Source organism: Oncorhynchus nerka, linkage group LG14 (assembly GCF_034236695.1).
Source record: "Oncorhynchus nerka isolate Pitt River linkage group LG14, Oner_Uvic_2.0, whole genome shotgun sequence".
NCBI lineage: Eukaryota > Metazoa > Chordata > Actinopteri > Salmoniformes > Salmonidae > Oncorhynchus > Oncorhynchus nerka.
The window spans coordinates 92,732,182-92,749,255 of record NC_088409.1 but is presented as its reverse complement, the minus strand read 5'-3'; the positions used below and the strand labels follow the sequence as shown (position 1 = coordinate 92,749,255).

At 46.4% G+C, this 17,074-nt stretch overlaps 2 protein-coding genes across 2 annotated transcripts in view; both read left to right on the top strand.

The window, feature by feature from the left end:
* Positions 1–2,045, top strand: part of zbbx (zinc finger, B-box domain containing) — a gene marked incomplete at its 3' end in the record, with an annotated part of 79,249 nt that extends 77,204 nt beyond the window's left edge. Inside the window, exons 13-14 of the mRNA XM_065027230.1 lie at positions 122–174; positions 1,757–2,045. Coding sequence (XP_064883302.1) covers positions 122–174; positions 1,757–2,045 — 342 coding nt within the window. The remainder of the gene's footprint in view (positions 1–121; positions 175–1,756) is intronic.
* Positions 2,046–2,107: 62 nt separating this feature from the next.
* LOC115115662 (mucin-2-like) overlaps positions 2,108–17,074 on the top strand; it is a 106,214-nt gene continuing 91,247 nt past the window's right edge. The window contains exons 1-3 of the mRNA XM_065027229.1: positions 2,108–2,794; positions 12,406–12,623; positions 15,393–15,552. Coding sequence (XP_064883301.1) covers positions 2,464–2,794; positions 12,406–12,623; positions 15,393–15,552 — 709 coding nt within the window. The 5' untranslated portion in view covers positions 2,108–2,463. The remainder of the gene's footprint in view (positions 2,795–12,405; positions 12,624–15,392; positions 15,553–17,074) is intronic.

The window sequence follows — 17,074 nt, the reverse complement described above, 5'->3', positions numbered from 1 at the left end:
TGTTACTATGGAGACACACACACACACACACACATACACACACACACACACACACACACACACGCACACAGGCCTGTCTGCGAATAGGATTTACTTCTCTCTCTCTTTTCGTTCTTCACAGACAGTTAGAGACAGAGGGTTTGTTACTGAACAGAAGGCAGAAGACAACACAAAGTAAGACAAAGGTTTCCTCTGAAGCCACAGCAACAATCTCAAGCTCATCATTCTGGCCTTGAAGTGGCAACATCACATATTTCATTATATATCAACTTAACTTGGCAGAGGTGGACTGACCTTTTAGAGGAGAGAGAGGGAACACTGTGGATAGAGGAGGGCTGGGTGTTTAGAGGGAACACTGGATAGAGGAGGGCTGGGTGTTTAGAGGGAACACTGTGGATAGAGGAGGGCTGGGTGTTTAGAGGGAACACTGTGGATAGAGGTGGGCTGGGTGTTTAGAGGGAACACTGTGGATAGAGGAGGGCTGGGTGTTTAGAGGGAACACTGTGGATAGAGGAGGGCTGGGTGTTTAGAGGGAACACTGGATAGAGGAGGGCTGGGTGTTTAGAGGGAACACTGGATAGAGGAGGGCTGGGTGTTTAGAGGGAACACTGTGGATAGAGGAGGGCTGGGTTTTTAGAGGGAACACTGTGGATAGAGGAGGGCTGGGTATTTAGAGGGAACACTGTGGATAGAGGAGGGCTGGGTGTTTAGAGGGAACACTGGATAGAGGAGGGCTGGGTGTTTAGAGGGAACACTGGATAGAGGAGGGCTGGGTGTTTAGAGGGAACACTGTGGATAGAGGAGGGCTGGGTGTTTAGAGGGAACACTGTGGATAGAGGAGGGCTGGGTGTTTAGAGGGAACACTGGATAGAGGAGGGCTGGGTGTTTAGAGGGAACACTGTGGATAGAGGAGGGCTGGGTGTTTAGAGGGAACACTGTGGATAGAGGAGGGCTGGGTGTTTAGAGGGAACACTGTGGATAGAGGAGGGCTGGGTGTTTAGAGGGAACACTGTGGATAGAGGAGGGCTGGGTGTTTAGAGGGAACACTGTGGATAGAGGAGGGCTGGGTGTTTAGAGGGAACACTGTGGATAGAGGAGGGCTGGGTGTTTAGAGGGAACACTGTGGATAGAGGAGGGCTGGGTGTTTAGAGAAGAGGTCCATGACTGTTGAATTGATTTATGGATGTTTGAATCTATCTATCTATCTATCTATCTATCTATCTATCTATCTATCTATCTATCTATCTATCTATCTATCTATCTATCTATCTATCTATCTATCTATCTATCTATCTATCTATCTATCTATCTATCTATCTATCTATCTATCTATCTATCTATCTATCTATCTATCTATCTATCTATCTATCTATCTATTCAATTCAAGGGCTTTATTGGCATAGGAAACATGTGTTAACATTGCCAAAGCAAGTGAGGTAGATAATATATCAAGTGAAATAAACAATAAAAATGAACAGTAAACATTACACATACAGAAGTTTCAAAACAATAAAGACGATCCAAATGTCATATTATATATTTATAGTGTTTTAACAATGTACAAATGGTTAAAGAACACAAGATAAAATAAATAAGCATAAATATGGGTTGTATTTACAATGGTGTTTGTTCTTCACTGGTATCTATCTATCTATCTATCTATCTATCTATCTATCTATCTATCTATCTATCTATCTATCTATCTATCTATCTATCTATCTATCTATCTATCTATCTATCTATCTATCTATCTCAGGCAAGAGGAAGTCAATGCAATTGGAGGTCCTAACCTGTCCCACAATGCATTGTCCCAGGGAGCCATGTTGTCTGGGTCTCCAGTGACCTGGTCACCTCGCCCTCCATCGGTCTCTAAAGTGGGGACCACTCAGATACCACAACCTGACCACACTAGTGTACGGTCTCCAAGGTCCACCACTGCGTCACCTCAGCCCAGTGGACCAAAGACCCCTGGGTCGTCAACCAAGACACCAGCCACGTCAACACGAACAGACTGCTCTTACAACCTCCATCAGTCAACTCTAGACCCTCATCCCCCAGCCCTTCTCCCTCTACACCCAATCCAGAGCTCTTATCTGCAGGGCCCCATTCTCTCTGTCTCCCTCTCCACCCTCTCTCCACTCCCTCAGATCCACATTCACTCTCTCACCTTCGAGCCTCTTGGAGCCAGAGTCACCTCCGTTACCCAAAGGTCTTCAGGCCTCCAGGTTTATTTACCCCAAACACCTGCCTGACAGGTTGTCACCTCCAAAACCTCTCTCCCTGAAGTCTCAGTCATCGCCGTCACCACCAGAGCCCTTATCGTCCGCCTTGCCGTACTCTCAGTCACCTAGGAAACGATTATCCAGCAGGTCACAAAATACCAAGTCACCTAGTGACCCTCTCTCTCCCGTGTCACCAGGAAGTCCTGCGTCCTACAGGTCACCTCCAAAACCCTTATCCACCATGTCACCGTCAACGCCTCCAGATGCTCTGTCCTCTAGGAAGGTGTTGATTCCATCACAAGAGGAACCCTTATCCACCATGTCACCGTCAACGCCTCCAGATGCTCTGTCCTCTAGGAAGGTGTTGATTCCATCACAAGAGGAACCCTTATCCACCCAGTCAGCCATGTCATCCCACCCCTCTCCTTCTCTTTCCCTGATGAGTGACCCACCACCACACTCCTCTGACACACTGACAAACTACAGCTCCCAGCAGACACCACGAGTGCTCTCAGGGTCAGGGATCAGAAAGTCACACAGTCCAGCTCTCTTTCCCAGGATGCCTGCAACAGGTAAATGTGTGTGTCTGTGTGTCTGTGTGTCTGTGTGTCTGTGTCTGTGTGTCTGTGTGTCTGTGTCTGTGTCTGTGTGTGTGTGTGTGTGTGTGTGTGTGTGTGTGTGTGTGTGTGTGTGTGTGTGTGTGTGTGGGAGTCAGATCAGCAGGATATGAGGACTTGCTGTATGTCTCCTAGTTTTCAGGATTAGTCTAGAGACAGTTTTCTGTTCAATATGTTGTGTTTCTGTCTGTGACAGTAAAGGCTGTTGTTCTCCTCTGCTGTCAGAAACAATTTAGCTTCAGCCATTAAAAGTGTTCTTTATTTTTTTAATATCGATTAAGGTTTTAAGTAAATAGCTGACATAGTAATATAACAGGCGGGATTCTAATTACACCGTGAGGAATGGCCCCTAGGACACACAGCCATTACTAATGCATTAGACCCTGAGCGGCTTGGAGAGGAGCTGCCATGGCCTCTCTTTACAAACACTCTACCAGCCAGCTACTGTACTAAATACTGTGGTCTAAACCGGTCCCAATTCACCAGAACACTGCCTCTACCAACCAGCTACTGTACTAAATACTGTGGTCTAAACCGGTCCCAATTCACCAGAACACTGCCTCTCTACCAGCCAGCTACTGTACTAAATACTGTGGTCTAAACCGGTCCCAATTCACCAGAACACTGCTCTCTACCAACCAGCTACTGTACTAAATACTGTGGTCTAAACCGGTCCCAATTCACCAGAACACTGCTCTCTACCAACCAGCTACTGTACTAAATACTGTGGTCTAAACCGGTCCCAATTCACCAGAACACTGCCTCTCTACCAACCAGCTACTGTACTAAATACTGTGGTCTAAACCGGTCCCAATTCACCAGAACACTGCCTCTCTACCAGCCAGCTACTGTACTAAATACTGTGGCGTATACCGGTCCCAATTCACCAGAACACTGCCTCTCTACCAACCAGCTACTGTACTAAATACTGTGGTCTAAACCGGTCCCAATTCACCTGAACACTGCCTCTCTACCAACCAGCTACTGTACTAAATACTGTGGTCTAAACCGGTCCCAATTCACCAGAACACTGCCTCTCTACCAACCAGCTACTGTACTAAATACTGTGGTCTAAACCGTCCCAATTCACCAGAACACTGCCTCTCTACCAGCCAGCTACTGTACTAAATACTGTGGTCTAAACCGGTCCCAATTCACCAGAACACTGCCTCTCTACCAACCAGCTACTGTACTAAATACTGTGGTCTAAACCGGTCCCAATTCACCAGAACACTGCCTCTACCAGCCAGCTACTGTACTAAATACTGTGGTCTAAACCGGTCCCAATTCACCAGAACACTGCCTCTCTACCAGCCAGCTACTGTACTAAATACTGTGGCGTATACCGGTCCCAATTCACCAGAACACTGCCTCTCTACCAACCAGCTACTGTACTAAATACTGTGGTCTAAACCGGTCCCAATTCACCAGAACACTGCCTCTCTACCAGCCAGCTACTGTACTAAATACTGTGGCGTATACCGGTCCCAATTCACCAGAACACTGCCTCTCTACCAACCAGCTACTGTACTAAATACTGTGGTCTAAACCGGTCCCAATTCACCAGAACACTGCCTCTACCAACCAGCTACTGTACTAAATACTGTGGTCTAAACCGGTCCCAATTCACCAGAACACTGCCTCTCTACCAACCAGCTACTGTACTAAATACTGTGGTCTAAACCGGTCCCAATTCACCAGAACACTGCCTCTACCAGCCAGCTACTGTACTAAATACTGTGGTCTAAACCGGTCCCAATTCACCAGAACACTGCCTCTCTACCAACCAGCTACTGTACTAAATACTGTGGTCTAAACCGGTCCCAATTCACCAGAACACTGCCTCTCTACCAACCAGCTACTGTACTAAATACTGTGGTCTAAACCGGTCCCAATTCACCAGAACACTGCCTCTCTACCAGCCAGCTACTGTACTAAATACTGTGGTCTAAACCGGTCCCAATTCACCAGAACACTGCCTCTCTACCAACCAGCTACTGTACTAAATACTGTGGTCTAAACCGGTCCCAATTCACCAGAACACTGCCTCTCTACCAACCAGCTACTGTACTAAATACTGTGGTCTAAACCGGTCCCAATTCACCAGAACACTGCCTCTCTACCAACCAGCTACTGTACTAAATACTGTGGTCTAAACCGGTCCCAATTCACCAGAACACTGTCTCTCTACCAACCAGCTACTGTACTAAATACTGTGGTCTAAACCGGTCCCAATTCACCAGAACACTGCCTCTCTACCAACCAGCTACTGTACTAAATACTGTGGTCTAAACCGGTCCCAATTCACCAGAACACTGCCTCTCTACCAACCAGCTACTGTACTAAATACTGTGGTCTAAACCGGTCCCAATTCACCAGAACACTGCCTCTCTACCAACCAGCTACTGTACTAAATACTGTGGTCTAAACCGGTCCCAATTCACCAGAACACTGCCTCTCTACCAACCAGCTACTGTACTAAATACTGTGGTCTAAACCGGTCCCAATTCACCAGAACACTGCCTCTCTACCAGCCAGCTACTGTACTAAATACTGTGGCGTATACCGGTCCCAATTCACCAGAACACTGCCTCTCTACCAACCAGCTACTGTACTAAATACTGTGGTCTAAACCGGTCCCAATTCACCAGAACACTGCCTCTCTACCAACCAGCTACTGTACTAAATACTGTGGTCTAAACCGGTCCCAATTCACCAGAACACTGCCTCTCTACCAACCAGCTACTGTACTAAATACTGTGGTCTAAACCGGTCCCAATTCACCAGAACACTGCCTCTCTACCAGCCAGCTACTGTACTAAATACTGTGGTCTAAACCGGTCCCAATTCACCAGAACACTGCCTCTCTACCAACCAGCTACTGTACTAAATACTGTGGTCTAAACCGGTCCCAATTCACCAGAACACTGCCTCTCTACCAGCCAGCTACTGTACTAAATACTGTGGTCTAAACCGGTCCCAATTCACCAGAACACTGCCTCTCTACCAGCCAGCTACTGTACTAAATACTGTGGCGTATACCGGTCCCAATTCACCAGAACACTGCCTCTCTACCAACCAGCTACTGTACTAAATACTGTGGTCTAAACCGGTCCCAATTCACCAGAACACTGCCTCTCTACCAGCCAGCTACTGTACTAAATACTGTGGCGTATACCGGTCCCAATTCACCAGAACACTGCCTCTCTACCAACCAGCTACTGTACTAAATACTGTGGTCTAAACCGGTCCCAATTCACCAGAACACTGCCTCTCTACCAACCAGCTACTGTACTAAATACTGTGGTCTAAACCGGTCCCAATTCACCAGAACACTGCCTCTCTACCAACCAGCTACTGTACTAAATACTGTGGTCTAAACCGGTCCCAATTCACCAGAACACTGCCTCTCTACCAGCCAGCTACTGTACTAAATACTGTGGTCTAAACCGGTCCCAATTCACCAGAACACTGCCTCTCTACCAACCAGCTACTGTACTAAATACTGTGGTCTAAACCGGTCCCAATTCACCAGAACACTGCCTCTCTACCAACCAGCTACTGTACTAAATACTGTGGTCTAAACCGGTCCCAATTCACCAGAACACTGCCTCTCTACCAGCCAGCTACTGTACTAAATACTGTGGTCTAAACCGGTCCCAATTCACCAGAACACTGCCTCTCTACCAACCAGCTACTGTACTAAATACTGTGGTCTAAACCGGTCCCAATTCACCAGAACACTGCCTCTCTACCAACCAGCTACTGTACTAAATACTGTGGTCTAAACCGGTCCCAATTCACCAGAACACTGCCTCTCTACCAACCAGCTACTGTACTAAATACTGTGGTCTAAACCGGTCCCAATTCACCAGAACACTGTCTCTCTACCAACCAGCTACTGTACTAAATACTGTGGTCTAAACCGGTCCCAATTCACCAGAACACTGCCTCTCTACCAACCAGCTACTGTACTAAATACTGTGGTCTAAACCGGTCCCAATTCACCAGAACACTGCCTCTCTACCAACCAGCTACTGTACTAAATACTGTGGTCTAAACCGGTCCCAATTCACCAGAACACTGCCTCTCTACCAACCAGCTACTGTACTAAATACTGTGGTCTAAACCGGTCCCAATTCACCAGAACACTGCCTCTCTACCAACCAGCTACTGTACTAAATACTGTGGTCTAAACCGGTCCCAATTCACCAGAACACTGCCTCTCTACCAACCAGCTACTGTACTAAATACTGTGGTCTAAACCGGTCCCAATTCACCAGAACACTGCCTCTCTACCAACCAGCTACTGTACTAAATACTGTGGTCTAAACCGGTCCCAATTCACCAGAACACTGCCTCTCTACCAACCAGCTACTGTACTAAATACTGTGGTCTAAACCGGTCCCAATTCACCAGAACACTGCCTCTCTACCAACCAGCTACTGTACTAAATACTGTGGTCTAAACCGGTCCCAATTCACCAGAACACTGCCTCTCTACCAACCAGCTACTGTACTAAATACTGTGGCGTATACCGGTCCCAATTCACCAGAACACTGCCTCTCTACCAACCAGCTACTGTACTAAATACTGTGGTCTAAACCGGTCCCAATTCACCAGAACACTGCCTCTCTACCAACCAGCTACTGTACTAAATACTGTGGTCTAAACCGGTCCCAATTCACCAGAACACACTGCCTCTCTACCAGCCAGCTACTGTACTAAATACTGTGGTCTAAACCGGTCCCAATTCACCAGAACACTGCCTCTCTACCAGCCAGCTACTGTACTAAATACTGTGGCGTATACCGGTCCCAATTCACCAGAACACTGCCTCTCTACCAACCAGCTACTGTACTAAATACTGTGGTCTAAACCGGTCCCAATTCACCAGAACACTGCCTCTCTACCAACCAGCTACTGTACTAAATACTGTGGTCTAAACCGGTCCCAATTCACCAGAACACTGCCTCTCTACCAACCAGCTACTGTACTAAATACTGTGGTCTAAACCGGTCCCAATTCACCAGAACACTGCCTCTCTACCAACCAGCTACTGTACTAAATACTGTGGTCTAAACCGGTCCCAATTCACCAGAACACTGCCTCTCTACCAACCAGCTACTGTACTAAATACTGTGGTCTAAACCGGTCCCAATTCACCAGAACACTGCCTCTCTACCAACCAGCTACTGTACTAAATACTGTGGTCTAAACCGGTCCCAATTCACCAGAACACTGCCTCTCTACCAACCAGCTACTGTACTAAATACTGTGGTCTAAACCGGTCCCAATTCACCAGAACACTGCCTCTCTACCAACCAGCTACTGTACTAAATACTGTGGTCTAAACCGGTCCCAATTCACCAGAACACTGCCTCTCTACCAGCCAGCTACTGTACTAAATACTGTGGTCTAAACCGGTCCCAATTCACCAGAACACTGCCTCTCTACCAACCAGCTACTGTACTAAATACTGTGGTCTAAACCGGTCCCAATTCACCAGAACACTGCCTCTCTACCAACCAGCTACTGTACTAAATACTGTGGTCTAAACCGGTCCCAATTCACCAGAACACACTGCCTCTCTACCAACCAGCTACTGTACTAAATACTGTGGTCTAAACCGGTCACAATTCACCAGAACACTGCCTCTCTACCAACCAGCTACTGTACTAAATACTGTGGTCTAAACCGGTCCCAATTCACCAGAACACTGCCTCTCTACCAACCAGCTACTGTACTAAATACTGTGGTCTAAACCGGTCCCAATTCACCAGAACACTGCCTCTCTACCAGCCAGCTACTGTACTAAATACTGTGGTCTAAACCGGTCCCAATTCACCAGAACACTGCCTCTCTACCAGCCAGCTACTGTACTAAATACTGTGGTCTAAACCGGTCCCAATTCACCAGAACACTGCCTCTCTACCAACCAGCTACTGTACTAAATACTGTGGTCTAAACCGGTCCCAATTCACCAGAACACTGCCTCTCTACCAGCCAGCTACTGTACTAAATACTGTGGTCTAAACCGGTCCCAATTCACCAGAACACTGCCTCTCTACCAGCCAGCTACTGTACTAAATACTGTGGCGTATACCGGTCCCAATTCACCAGAACACTGCCTCTCTACCAACCAGCTACTGTACTAAATACTGTGGTCTAAACCGGTCCCAATTCACCAGAACACTGCCTCTCTACCAACCAGCTACTGTACTAAATACTGTGGTCTAAACGGTCCCAATTCACCAGAACACTGCCTCTCTACCAGCCAGCTACTGTACTAAATACTGTGGTCTAAACCGGTCCCAATTCACCAGAACACTGCCTCTCTACCAACCAGCTACTGTACTAAATACTGTGGTCTAAACCGGTCCCAATTCACCAGAACACTGCCTCTCTACCAACCAGCTACTGTACTAAATACTGTGGTCTAAACCGGTCCCAATTCACCAGAACACTGCCTCTCTACCAACCAGCTACTGTACTAAATACTGTGGTCTAAACCGGTCCCAATTCACCCAGAACACTGCCTCTCTACCAACCAGCTACTGTACTAAATACTGTGGTCTAAACCGGTCCCAATTCACCAGAACACTGCCTCTCTACCAACCAGCTACTGTACTAAATACTGTGGTCTAAACCGGTCCCAATTCACCAGAACACTGCCTCTCTACCAACCAGCTACTGTACTAAATACTGTGGTCTAAACCGGTCCCAATTCACCAGAACACTGCCTCTCTACCAACCAGCTACTGTACTAAATACTGTGGTCTAAACCGGTCCCAATTCACCAGAACACTGCCTCTCTACCAACCAGCTACTGTACTAAATACTGTGGTCTAAACCGGTCCCAATTCACCAGAACACTGCCTCTACCAACCAGCTACTGTACTAAATACTGTGGTCTAAACCGGTCACAATTCACCAGATCACCACGTTTGACATTATTTCTTAAGTTCCTCCTGCGTATGTACCTCAGTGTTTAGAGAGGGTATACTGCGTATGTACCTCAGTGTTTAGAGAGGGTATACTGCGTATGTACCTCAGTGTTTAGAGAGGGTATACTGCGTATGTACCTCAGTGTTTAGAGAGGGTATACTGCGTATGTACCTCAGTGTTTAGAGAGGGTATACTGCGTATGTACCTCAGTGTTTAGAGAGGGTATACTGCGTATGTACCTCAGTGTTTAGAGAGGGTATACTGCGTATGTACCTCAGTGTTTAGAGGGTATACTGCGTATGTACCTCAGTGTTTAGAGAGGGTATACTGCGTACGTACCTCAGTGTTTAGAGAGGGTATACTGCATACATACCTCAGTGTTTAGAGAGGGTATACTGTATACATACCTCAGTGTTTAGAGAGGGTATACTGCATACGTACCTCAGTGTTTAGAGAGGGTATACTGCATATGTACCTCAGTGTTTAGAGAGGGTATACTGTATACATACCTCAGTGTTTAGAGAGGGTATACTGCATACATACCTCAGTGTTTAGAGAGGGTATACTGCATACGTACCTCAGTGTTTAGAGAGGGTATACTGTATACATACCTCAGTGTTTAGAGAGGGTATACTGCATACATACCTCAGTGTTTAGAGAGGGTATACTGCATATGTACCTCAGTGTTTAGAGAGGGTATACTGCATACATACCTCAGTGTTTAGAGAGGGTATACTGTATACATACCTCAGTGTTTAGAGAGGGTATACTGCATACATACCTCCGTGTTTAGAGAGGGTATACTGCATATGTACCTCAGTGTTTAGAGAGGGTATACTGCGTACGTACCTCCGTGTTTAGAGAGGGTATACTGCATATGTACCTCAGTGTTTAGAGAGGGTATACTGCGTACGTACCTCAGTGTTTAGAGAGGGTATACTGCGTATGTACCTCAGTGTTTAGAGAGGGTATACTGCATACGTACCTCAGTGTTTAGAGAGGGTATACTGCGTAATGATTGCCTGTTATGATTGCTTTCCCCATACAGATTGTGATTGGTTGATACTGGTATGTTTATGTTAATTTCCCCATGCAGATTGTGATTGGTTGATACTGGTATGTTTATGTTAATTTCCCCATGCAGATTGTGATTGGTTGATACTGGTATATTTATGTTCATTTCCCCATGCAGATTGTGATTGGTTGATACTGGTATATTTATGTTCATTTCCCCATACAGATTGTGATTGGTTGTGATTGGTTGATACTGGTACATGTTCATTTCCCCAATCAGATTGTGATTTGTTGATACTGGTACATGTTCATTTCCCCGTACAGATTGTGATTGGTTGATACTGGTACATGTTCATTTCCCCATACAGATTGTGATTGGTTGATACTGGTACATGTTCATTTCCCCGTACAGATTGTGATTGGTTGATACTGGTACATGTTCATTTCCCCATACAGATTGCGATTGGTTGATACTGGTACATGTTCATTTCCCCATACAGATTGTGATTGGTTGATACTGGTACATGTTCATTTCCCGTACAGATTGCGATTGGTTGATACTGGTACATGTTCATTTCCTGTACAGATTGTGATTGGTTGATACTGGTACATGTTCATTTCCCGTACAGATTGTGATTGGTTGATACTGGTACATGTTCATTTCCCGTACAGATTGTGATTGGTTGATACTGGTACATGTTCATTTCCCGTACAGATTGCGATTGGTTGATACTGGTACATGTTCATTTCCCCATACAGATTGTGATTGGTTGATACTGGTACATGTTCATTTCCCCGTACAGATTGCGATTGGTTGATACTGGTACATGTTCATTTCCCCAATCAGATTGTGATTTGTTGATACTGGTACATGTTCATTTCCCCGTACAGATTGTGATTGGTTGATACTGGTACATGTTCATTTCCCCATACAGATTGTGATTGGTTGATACTGGTACATGTTCATTTCCCCGTACAGATTGTGATTGGTTGATACTGGTACATGTTCATTTCCCCATACAGATTGCGATTGGTTGATACTGGTACATGTTCATTTCCCCATACAGATTGTGATTGGTTGATACTGGTACATGTTCATTTCCCCGTACAGATTGCGATTGGTTGATACTGGTACATGTTCATTTCCCTGTACAGATTGCGATTGGTTGATACTGGTACATGTTCATTTCCCCAGACAGATTGTGATTGGTTGATACTGGTACATGTTCATTTCCCGTACAGATTGTGATTGGTTGATACTGGTACATGTTCATTTCCCGTACAGATTGCGATTGGTTGATACTGGTACATGTTCATTTCCCCATACAGATTGTGATTGGTTGATACTGGTACATGTTCATTTCCCCGTACAGATTGCGATTGGTTGATACTGGTACATGTTCATTTCCCGTACAGATTGTGATTGGTTGATACTGGTACATGTTCATTTCCCCGTACAGATTGTGATTGGTTGATACTGGTACATGTTCATTTCCCCGTACAGATTGTGATTGGTTGATACTGGTACATGTTGATTTCCCCATACAGATTGCTATTGGTTGATACTGGTACATGTTCATTTCCCTGTACACATGTTGACACAGAGTCATCCAGTGACAGCCCGGGCCTGACGCCCTGCGAAGAAGACTCCTCAGACGAGGAGATGAAGATGGATGGATGTTTAGAGGAGTGGGGGGGTAGTGCGGAGCACAGATGCTCTACCTTCCTCTCTCCCACCCTTCTCCCAGAGGGTTCCCCTGTCTTCCTAACAGCCCTGGACCCAGAACCAGAGACAGGAGAGCTGGTCCCAGAACCATCCATGGTGAGTTAGATTCTATAGAGGGAGAGATGGATATATTATGACACTAGTGGACACATTGAGTCTAGAGACATTGAGACTAGTGGACACATTCAGTCTAGAGTCATTGAGACTAGAGACATTGAGATTAGTGGACACATTGAGACTAGAGACATTGAGACTAGAGACATTGAGACTAGAGGCATTGAGACTAGAGGCATTGAGACTAGTGGGCACATTGTGTCTAGAGACATTGAGACTAGAGACATTGCGACTAGTGGACACATTGAGACTAGAGACATTGAGACTAGAGATATTGAGACTAGTGGACACATTGAGTCTAGAGACATTGAGTCTAGAGACATTGAGTCTAGAGACATTGAGACTAGTGGACACATTGAGACTAGAGACATTGAGATTAGGGACATTGAGACTAGAGACATTGAGACTAGAGACATTGAGACTAGAGACATTGAGACTAGTGGACATTGAGATTAGATACATTGAGACTAGAGACATTGAGACTAGAGACATTGAGACTAGAGACATTGAGACTAGAGACATTGAGACTAGTGGACACATTGAAATTAGGGACATTGTGACTAGGGGACACATTCAGTCTAGAGACATTGAGACAAGAGACATTGTGACTTGTGGACACATTCAGTCTAGAGACATTGAGACAAGAGACATTGTGACTTGTGGACACATTCAGTCTAGAGATATTGAGACGAGACATTGTGACTTGTGGACACATTCAGGCTAGAGACATTGAGACATTGTGACTAGTGGACACATTCAGTCTAGAGACATTGAGACAAGAGACATTGTGACTTGTGGACACTTTCAGTCTAGAGACATTGAGACAACCCTGCCTGACTCCACAATAGACCTGCTGCCCATTATGACTACTGGTCTGATCAATTAGATGACTTTCATATCAGAATAATTACATTCCTTCAATCAACCCTGGGCTGAGACACACCACTGCTACACCAAAGAGGTGTGTTAGATCCTCATCCTGGTCAGAAACGGAGGGAGAAGAGAGGGAGAAGAGAGGGAGAAGAGAGGGAGAAGAGAGGGAGAAGAGAGGGAGAAGAGAGGGAGAAGAGAGGGAGAAAAGAGAGAGAATGAGGGAGGGAGAAGAGTGAGAAGGAGGGAGAAGAGTGAGAGGGAGGGATGGAGAAGAGAGAGAGAAAGAGAGGGGAGGGAGAAGAGAGAGAGAAAGAGAGAGAATGAGGGAGGGAGAAGAGGGATAGAGGGAGGGAGAAGAGTGAGAGGGAGAGGGATGGCGAAGAGAAGAGAGGGAGGGAGAGAGAGAGAGAATGAGGGAGGGAGAAGAGGGATAGAGGGAGGGAGAAGAGTGAGAGGAGGGATGGAGAAGAGAGAGAGAAAGAGGGGAGGGAGAAAGAGAGAGAAAGAGAGGGGAGGGAGAAGAGAGAGAGAAAGAGGGAGGGAGGGAGAAAGAGAGGGGAGGGAGAAGAGAGGGGGAGGGAGAAGAGAGAGGGGAGGGAGAAGAGAGAGAAAGAGAGAAGAGAGGGGAGGTAGAAGAGAGAAGAGAGGGGAGGGAGAAGAGAGAGAGAAAGAGGGAGGGAGGGAGAAGAGAGAAAGGGGGGAGGGAGAAGAGTGAGAGGGAGGGAGGGAGAAGAGAGAGAAAGAGAGGGGAGGGAGAAGAGGGAGAGAAAGAGGGGGAGGGAAGTAGAAGAGAGCGAAAGAGAGGGGAGGGAGAAGAGAGAGAGAAAGAGAGGGGAGGGAGAAGAGAGAGAGAAAGAGGGGGAGGGAGGAGAGAGAGAAAGAGAGGGGAGGGAGAAGAGTGGGAGGGAGGGAGGGAGGGAGAAGAGAGAGAAAGAGGGGAGGGAGAAGAGAGAGAGAGAAAGAGGGGGAGGGAGGGAGAAAGAGGGGGAGGGAAGAGAGAGAAAGAGAGAAGAGAGGGGAGGAGAAGAGAGAGAAAGAGAGGGGGCGGGAGAAGGAAAAGATGATGTCATTTGATCAGTCCTACATGGCCGATCTGCTAGTTAATGATGTGATCTTTTCCACAGAGGCAGAGGGATGAGAAAAGAGGACAATAACCGTTTATTAATCAGCTGAAATGAACTGTCTGATCAGAGGTGGCTGTTATCTCTGTCCATTGTGCCTGAATCAGAGAACCATGTTCCTCGACCTGCTAGACATTAATTACCTCCTATAGTAGACCTCGTTCTCCTTCCCTCCCTCAATCTCGTCCTCTCTCCTCTTACATTATATTAAAGAACATTGAGCTGTGGGAACAATTCAGAAATACTATTTAACATTTTCACACAATATCATTGTTTCAGTCTGTACGTGGAGAAGTTCCCACAGAACTCGGATAAGATTCTATTTCCACAGGGATAACATAGCCTGATTGGTTTCAAATTTCACTCATTTCATTTCTCTTGTTTTCTCATTCTTTATCCTCTCTCACTCTCTCTCTCCCTCTTTCTGTCTCCTTCACACCATTGCACACCCTCTTTCTCATTTTCTCTATCTCTCTCTCTCTTTCTGTCTCTCTCACCCCATCGCACACCCTCTTTCTTTCTTTCTTTCTTTCTTTTTCTTTCTTTCTCTCTCTCTCTCTCTCTCTCTGTCCCTCACCCCATCGCTCACCCTCTTTCTCTCTCTCTCTCTCTCTCTCTCTCTCTCTCTCCACCGCTCACCCTCTTTCTCGCTCTCTCTCTCTTTCTCTCTCTCTCTCTCTCTCTCTCTCTCTCTCCTCACCCCATCACTCACCTTCTCTCATAACGGTTAATGCGGTGTCTATCCGGTCTCTCCCAGGCGCTGCGTGCTGTGGCCCAGAGAGAGCCGTCCGAGGCGCGGAGCTTCTGTGGTCTTGAGGGCTTCCTCATCCTGATGGACCTCGGTTCTCCACAGCCCAGCCCACGTCCCACACATTCTCACCCAGACACACAGGACAGCGTACACACACTCACAACAGGTGTGTATTTGTGTGTGCGTGTGTGTGTGTGTGTGTGTGTGTGTGTGTGTGTGTGTGTGTGTGTGTGTGTATGTGTGTGTATGTATGTGTCTGTGTATGTGTGTGTCCTTTCTTAAAGTCATGTTTTCTCATAATTACAGTAGAAAGCGCTGAAGCTCTTGTTGTAAGAGATTAGATTTGAATGATTACCTCTGGAGGTATAACTGTTATTCATATCACAAAGAGTTTATAATGGGATTTAAAACAAATATGTAGAAACCCACAGCTTCTCAGAGAGATGAAATGAGTTGGAAGCCCAAAGGAGCTCCAGTATGTTGGAAATTAGACCCAGATACAACATTGCTATAACAGTGGAGAGTCTGATGGGAGTGTTTGTGTCTCTCTCTCTGTGTGTGTGCATCTCTCTCTGTCTGTGTCTCTCTCTGTCTGTGTCTCTCTCTGTGTGTGTGTCTCTCTCTGTGTGTCTCTGTGTGTGTGTCTCTCTCTGTGTGTCTCTCTGTGTGTGTCTCTCTCTGTGTGTGTGTCTCTCTCTGTGTGTGTGTCTCTCTCTGTGTTTGTGTCTCTCTCTGTGTGTGTGTCTCTCTCTGTGTGTCTGTGTCTCTCTCTCTGTGTGTGTGTCTCTCTCTCTGTGTGTGTGTCTCTCTCTCTGTGTGTGTGTCTCTCTCTGTGTTTGTGTGTCTCTTTGTGTGTGTGTCTCTCTCTCTGTGTGTGTGTCTCTCTGTGTGTGTGTCTCTCTCTGTGTGTGTGTCTCTCTCTCTGTGTGTCTCTCTCTGTGTGTGTCTCTCTCTCTGTGTGTCTCTCTCTCTGTGTGTGTCTCTCTCTGTGTGTGTCTCTTTCTGTGTTTGTGTCTCTCTCTCTGTGTCTGTGTGTCTCTCTCTCTGTGTGTCTCTCTCTGTGTGTCTCTCTCTCTGTGTGTGTCTCTTTCTGTGTTTGTGTCTCTCTCTGTGTCTCTCTCTCTGTGTGTGTCTCGCTCTGTGTGTGTCTCTTTCTGTGTTTGTGTCTCTCTCTCTCTCTGTGTGTCTCTCTCTGTGTCTGTGTGTCTCTCTCTCTTTCTCTATGTGTGTGTGTGAGTGGCTCTGTGTGTGTGTGTGTCTCGCTCTGTGTGTCTCTCTCTGTGCGTCTCTGTGTGTGTGTGTGTCTCTCTGTGTGTGTGTCTCTCTGTGTGTGCGTCTCTCTCTGTGTGTGTGTGTCTCTCTGTGTGTGTGTCTCTCTCTCTCTGTGTGTGTCTCTCTCTCTGTGTGTGTCTCTCTCTCTGTGTGAGTGTGTGTCTCTCTCTGTGTCTGTGTGTCTCTCTCTGTGTCTGTGTCTCTCTCTCTCTGTGTGTCTCTCTCTGTGTCTCTGTCTGTGTGTCTCTCTGTGTGTCTCTCTCTCTGTGTGTGTGTCTCTCTCTCTTTCTCTATGTGTGTGTGTGAGTGGCTCTGTGTGTGTGTGTGTCTCGCTCTGTGTGTCTCTCTCTGTGCGTCTCTGTGTGTGTGTGTGTCTCTCTGTGTGTGTCTCTCTGTGTGTGCGTCTCTCTCTGTGT